This window comes from Tripterygium wilfordii, chromosome 17, assembly GCF_013401445.1.
Source record: "Tripterygium wilfordii isolate XIE 37 chromosome 17, ASM1340144v1, whole genome shotgun sequence".
NCBI classification, from domain to species: domain Eukaryota; kingdom Viridiplantae; phylum Streptophyta; class Magnoliopsida; order Celastrales; family Celastraceae; genus Tripterygium; species Tripterygium wilfordii.
The window spans coordinates 9,316,544-9,321,841 of record NC_052248.1 but is presented as its reverse complement, the minus strand read 5'-3'; the positions used below and the strand labels follow the sequence as shown (position 1 = coordinate 9,321,841).

Here is a 5,298-nt window from a genome sequence, read left to right as displayed (position 1 = left end):
GGCCCAGTTTGCGCGCGGCCCAACCAGTTGAGCGCAGGTCATCCCAGCCCAGACCCGGATCCAGATCCAGTTCACAAGTCTTCACTTGGGCCCCAGGGGCCAACTCCTAGCTTGCTGTGGGCAAGCCAGTGAAGAACCAATCACGGGCCCGACCATATTGGCCTTGGATCATTTACTAACTTCTAACATGGAATGCGCGGCCAGTAAATTGCATCAGCAGCCCAACCACACATGATTGGCAAGTGTTCCAACTCCTCAAAGCCCCCACTTGGGTTAAAAGCCCAGTATCACTAAAACCCAGTTTTATAAAATAATTTCAATCAAGTCCAGAAAAATTTAAAGTATCATAACTTTTAACTTACACATCCAAATTAGGCAAATAATATATCGATAGAAAGATGATTAAATAAGCTTTCCATACATATCAAAATCAAAGCCTAATTTTATCTGCTTAAAAAATTGTGTTATAAAGAAGTTTCGGGGCACTTTGCTAGGTTCAGCCTTTTTTTTATTGCACATATCAACATGAAATTCGTAGGGATAAATCTAAATATTTATTGTAACCCACACACAAAATTTCATGCAAATAAGATATCGTTTGTATCAAAAACAGCAAATCAAACCTTAATATGCATATCTAAGGTACTTAAATAAAAAACAGAAAATATGCATATATACTATCTGCAATTTTAGGTATTTGGCATGTGAAAAAAACCAACCTTGCTCCGATACCAATGTAGAAAATCACAACTTAAGTACCCAGCGGAATTTACATACCTCTTGTAGCGTGAATTGTCAGGAACTTTCAGGTTGTGGTGATTCAATACTCGATCGGTCACCGATTACACAGCACAAATACCCTAAACAATAAAACAGGTTAGCTTGATAAACACTCTTCTCACAAGTGTTTGATCTCTCTGTTTCAAGAATTGGAAGTATCCAATTCTTCAGCTAACGTACTTCTTAGAAGTGTACGTCAAAAACTCTTCAACCGTCCTAATATAGAGATCTTTTAGGATAGAGTTTAATTTGTATTTGGATTCTATTTAATATTTGAAATAGTATTAAGTTGTTATTTACTGATAAGCTCAATTCAAATCCAATTAGGAGATTTGAGCCTTATCATAAATAACAACCTTATGGGCCAAATCAAATTACATACCCATATTGGGTGCTCCTTATATTGAGCCATTTATTTGGGCCTAGCCCATTTATGATTCCCATATCTCCAACAGCATATAGCTTCTGTGTTCGTAAAACATTAAAAATTTGCTAAAGATGCAGTATATGGCTTGCTTGACTTGGGTTATATACCAATATATCATCAAAATACACCACCACAAACTTACCTATAAATGGTCAAAACACATGATTCATGAGACGCATGAAAGTACTTGGTATATTAGATAGACCAAAAGGCATTACCATCTATTCGTACAACCGATCTCTTGTCTTGAATGCAGTCTTCCACTCATCACCATGTCGAATGCGAATCTGAAGGTACCCACTACACAAGTCAATCTTAGAAAAAACTGACGCCCCATGTAACTGATCAAGCTAATTGTCAAGACAAGGAATTGGGAAGCCGTATTTGATAGTGATTTTGTTAACAGCTCGACTATCTATACACATCCTCCATGATCCATCTTTTTTCGGCACTAGTAGTGCTGGAATAGTACATGGACTCACACTTTCTTTCACCAACCCTTTAGCCAATAGATCCATGACTTGTCGTTGTAATTCTTCGTGCTCTTTTGGACTCATTCTATATGCAACTTTATTAGGAATTGATGCACCGGGAACAAGATCAATACAATGTTGGATATCGTGCATTGAAGGTAATCCAGGTGGAATCGTTTCAGGAATAATGTCTCTATATTCCTCTAACAAGTGTTGTACTTGACCTGGGACCTCTTTATTTTCCTTGTTTTCTTCGAATATTACTAAGGCACAAGCCACCTTAGCTTCTTCTAATGCTCTGGCAAACATGGACTTTGATACAACATCATCCTTTTCTTCGTTAGCTGTAGCTAAAATTTCATTTTTCGATGGCATCAACACAATCTTCATTCCTCCTTTCTCAAAGGTGTAAGTATTTTTGTACCCATCATGAATAGCTTGACGATCATATTGCCATGGACGTCCTAATAACAAGTGACAAGCATCCATGGGAATAATATCACACCACACTTTATCTTGATAATTCTTACCAATGGAGAATTCAACTAAGCATCGCTTCATGACCTTGACATCGTTGTCCTTTCGTAGCCAAGAAATTTTATAAGGACTCAGATGATCTTCAGTTTCAAGCTTCAACTTGTCAACCATCTTAGAAGCAACTACATTCTCACAACTACCACCAACAATGATACATCACAAACTTCACCATGTGAGGTACAACGTGTATGAAAGATATTATGGCGTATCCAGTCTTCTTCCCTAACAACGACAATATTTAAGATTTTGCGCACTACCAATGCCTCTCCTTCATCAACATATGTGACTTCTTCATTATTATCATCATCGCCTTTGTCAACCTCGTCATTTTCATCCCACACAGCTTCGTCAACTAGAGATACAACTCAACGACTTGGACAATCCGAGGCTATGTGCCCAAATCCATGACACTTAAAGCATTGTCGTGTATTGGGGTTAAATTTATCATTGGTTGCCTTGCTACTTTCTACATTATTCTCACGCTTATCATTTTTTTTTTGAATTAGCCTTTGGAAATTTTGTTGAAGTGCTCTGATTGGAGACTATTTCTTTGTTCATATTCTTGAACCAGCTTCCTCTAGAATTTTGTTGTCGCTCCACCAATAGGGCTGAAGTTGGACAACATTGGCAATTTCTGATCTTAAACCTCCAAGAAATCTAGCAATGGTTTGCTCTCCAGGTTCATTGACGTCGTACTTCATCATCAATTGCTCGAATTTTGTGGCATATTCTTCTATTGATTGGCCCTTTTGACGAAGATTGTGAAATTTAAGAAAATATCTTGGCGGTAGTGATTAGGTACAAACTTACGCTTCAACTCTTTTCGCATCTTCTCCCAAGTTATAATTTTACTACGTCCTTCGCGTTCTCTTCGCCGCTTGAGGTTTTCCCACCAATTAGAAGCATTTCCCTTCAGCTTAATGGCAATTAATTTGACCTTGCAGTGCTCTAGAGCATCTTTATAATAAAAACTGGTTCTACTGTATGCAACCATTGGATAAACTCATCAGGTTGATCTCTTCCCTGAAAATCTAGGATGTCGACCTTAACTTCTAGATCTTGATCTTTCGTGTTGGCTCTTTGTGCAAGTGCAAGCCATGCCGCTTCTTCTTCGGACGAGTCAGCATTGTCATGAAAAGGATTGAATTCCTCTTCATTATTTCCTTCTTTAGGTTCTTCATCAGAAACATGATTTTGATCATCATGTCTTCTATACTGATCAAGTTGTTGTTGAAGTCGGTGCACCTCTTGTTCTAGGTCTTCAATCATTATGTCACTAATAGGACGATTATAGTTTCTTCATGGAGGCATCTTGTGGCTCCGATACCAATTTGACACCGGATTATAGCAGGATTGTTCAGTTGATTGTGGCGAGATTACAAATCTCATTACAACGAACAAGAGTTCCAATTGTGGTGAGATTAAAAAGCCCACTATGGAGAGTAATAATGGCTAATTCACCACCCTGGTTGCCACACAAAGGATACAGACTCAATTCCTTAGGAGAAGTCGTCCAAGGAAGAGAAAAGAACACAAAGTTAAACATTGTATGGAAAGTAAACTAATATTTCTGAATACCATAACAATTACACGAGAGGCCTATTTAAAGGCATGAAAGAATTCTAAACTAACTAGGAATAGAACTCAGCAATTTAACTAGGAATAGAATTAACCAAATAACTTCTAAACAAAATAAAAGTTAAACTAAAATAGTAATCCAAATCTTCCTAGAATTCTAGGACAAGTTTTCCGCGTCATCATCTTAGATAAGGAAGATCTCCTAAGAGAAGAATGAGCACTTCCTCCTCAAAAAATCTACCTCAGGAAAATTACCAAATAGGAGAAGAAGACTTACCTCTTCGGAAAAAATCTTCATCGATAAATTGTCGAATGCAACACTAGTTCGGCCTCCCGATAGAGCACACACTAGTTCGACCTACCAGTTCAACGCCCACTAGTTTGGCCACCCAGTAGAGCACCCACCAGTTTGTCCTACCAGTTCAACAACCACTAGTTTGGCCACCCGATATAGCATGCACCAACTTAGTCTCTCGATTCAATTCGGGCCAGTTCGACCACCCAGTAGAGCTTGCACGCACCAGCTCGGCCTTTCAATTTCCAAACAGAAGGAAGGAGACTTCCTTGGCAAAGAATCTTACTCAACAAGGAAACTTCCTTGACAAATTGCCAGACAGGAGGAAAAAGACATCTTTAAAAAAATTATTTTCTTAGCAAATTGCTAGACAGACCTAAGCTAGCATGGTTCTCTCTACAACCAAAGCTCATTAAAAAACACTCAACACTAAGAAAAATTCAAGAGTCAACAACGAGCAAGCTTAACCAAAAATAAGTTCGAGAGGAGGTCAAAAGAAGGAAGGATCTATTTCAGATGAGAGATCCACCTCGGATGAGAGGTCCCCCGCGGAAATAAATTGACATAAGAGAAGGAAGACTTACTTGGTATAAAATCTTCATAGGCAAATTGCCAAACAGGAGGATGAAGACCTCATGTGTAAAAAAAATTCTTCCTCGGCAAATTGCTGAACATGAGGGAGAAGACCTAGCTCCTCAAAAAAAAACCCCTTCATCAAGTTTTCAAAAGAAAATTTCAAGTGTGAACGGATGACTCCTCTTACCAACATAGAACTAAGGCTGGCATATTCTTCATCTGTCCGGGGGGCATAGGTGTGGAAAACACTCTACACTTCAAAGTCCAAATCAAAGGACCAGATAGGTCCCACCAAGGCCAGTTCGGCCCAAAAGATTTGGGAAAAATCCAAGTCCAAAATAAGACCGAAGCTCCCACCAAGGCCAATTCGGCCCAACAAGGCTAGTTCGGCCCAAAAGATTTGCAAAAATTTGCAAGTCCAAAATAGGACTGAAACGTCCCACCAATGCCCAAAAGGCTTGTAAAAATTTCTAAGTCCAAAATAGGACCGAAGCGTCCCTCCAATGCCAGTTCAGTCCAACTAGGCCAGTACGGCCCAAAAGACTTACGAAAATTTCTAAGTCCAAAATAGGACCGAAGCGTCCCACCAAAGCTGTTTCGGCCCACCTAGGCCACTTCAACCCAAATGGCTT

General features: G+C 39.2%; 1 protein-coding gene across 2 annotated transcripts; it reads right to left on the bottom strand.

Moving 5' to 3' along the window:
• Positions 1 to 1,537: 1,537 nt before the first annotated feature.
• Positions 1,538 to 4,872, bottom strand: LOC119983076. 2 transcript variants are annotated; one of them, XM_038826734.1, is made up of 2 exons: positions 4,675 to 4,872; positions 1,538 to 4,392 (listed from the first exon to the last, which is right to left on the bottom strand). In XM_038826734.1, the coding sequence occupies exon 2, from the start codon at positions 2,326 to 2,328 to the stop codon at positions 1,558 to 1,560; it is 771 nt and encodes a 256-aa protein (XP_038682662.1). In that variant the 5' UTR covers positions 2,329 to 4,392; positions 4,675 to 4,872; the 3' UTR covers positions 1,538 to 1,557. The 2 variants fall into 2 exon arrangements, with proteins under 2 accessions (XP_038682662.1, XP_038682663.1); XM_038826735.1 differs by having other exon boundaries at positions 1,538 to 4,388.
• Between the last annotated feature and the right edge of the window lie 426 nt (positions 4,873 to 5,298).

Coding starts and splice junctions, on each gene's coding strand:
- LOC119983076 (XM_038826734.1), bottom strand. CDS start 2,328: ATGGTTGACAAGTTGAAGCTTGAAACTGAAGATCATCTGAGTCCTTAT.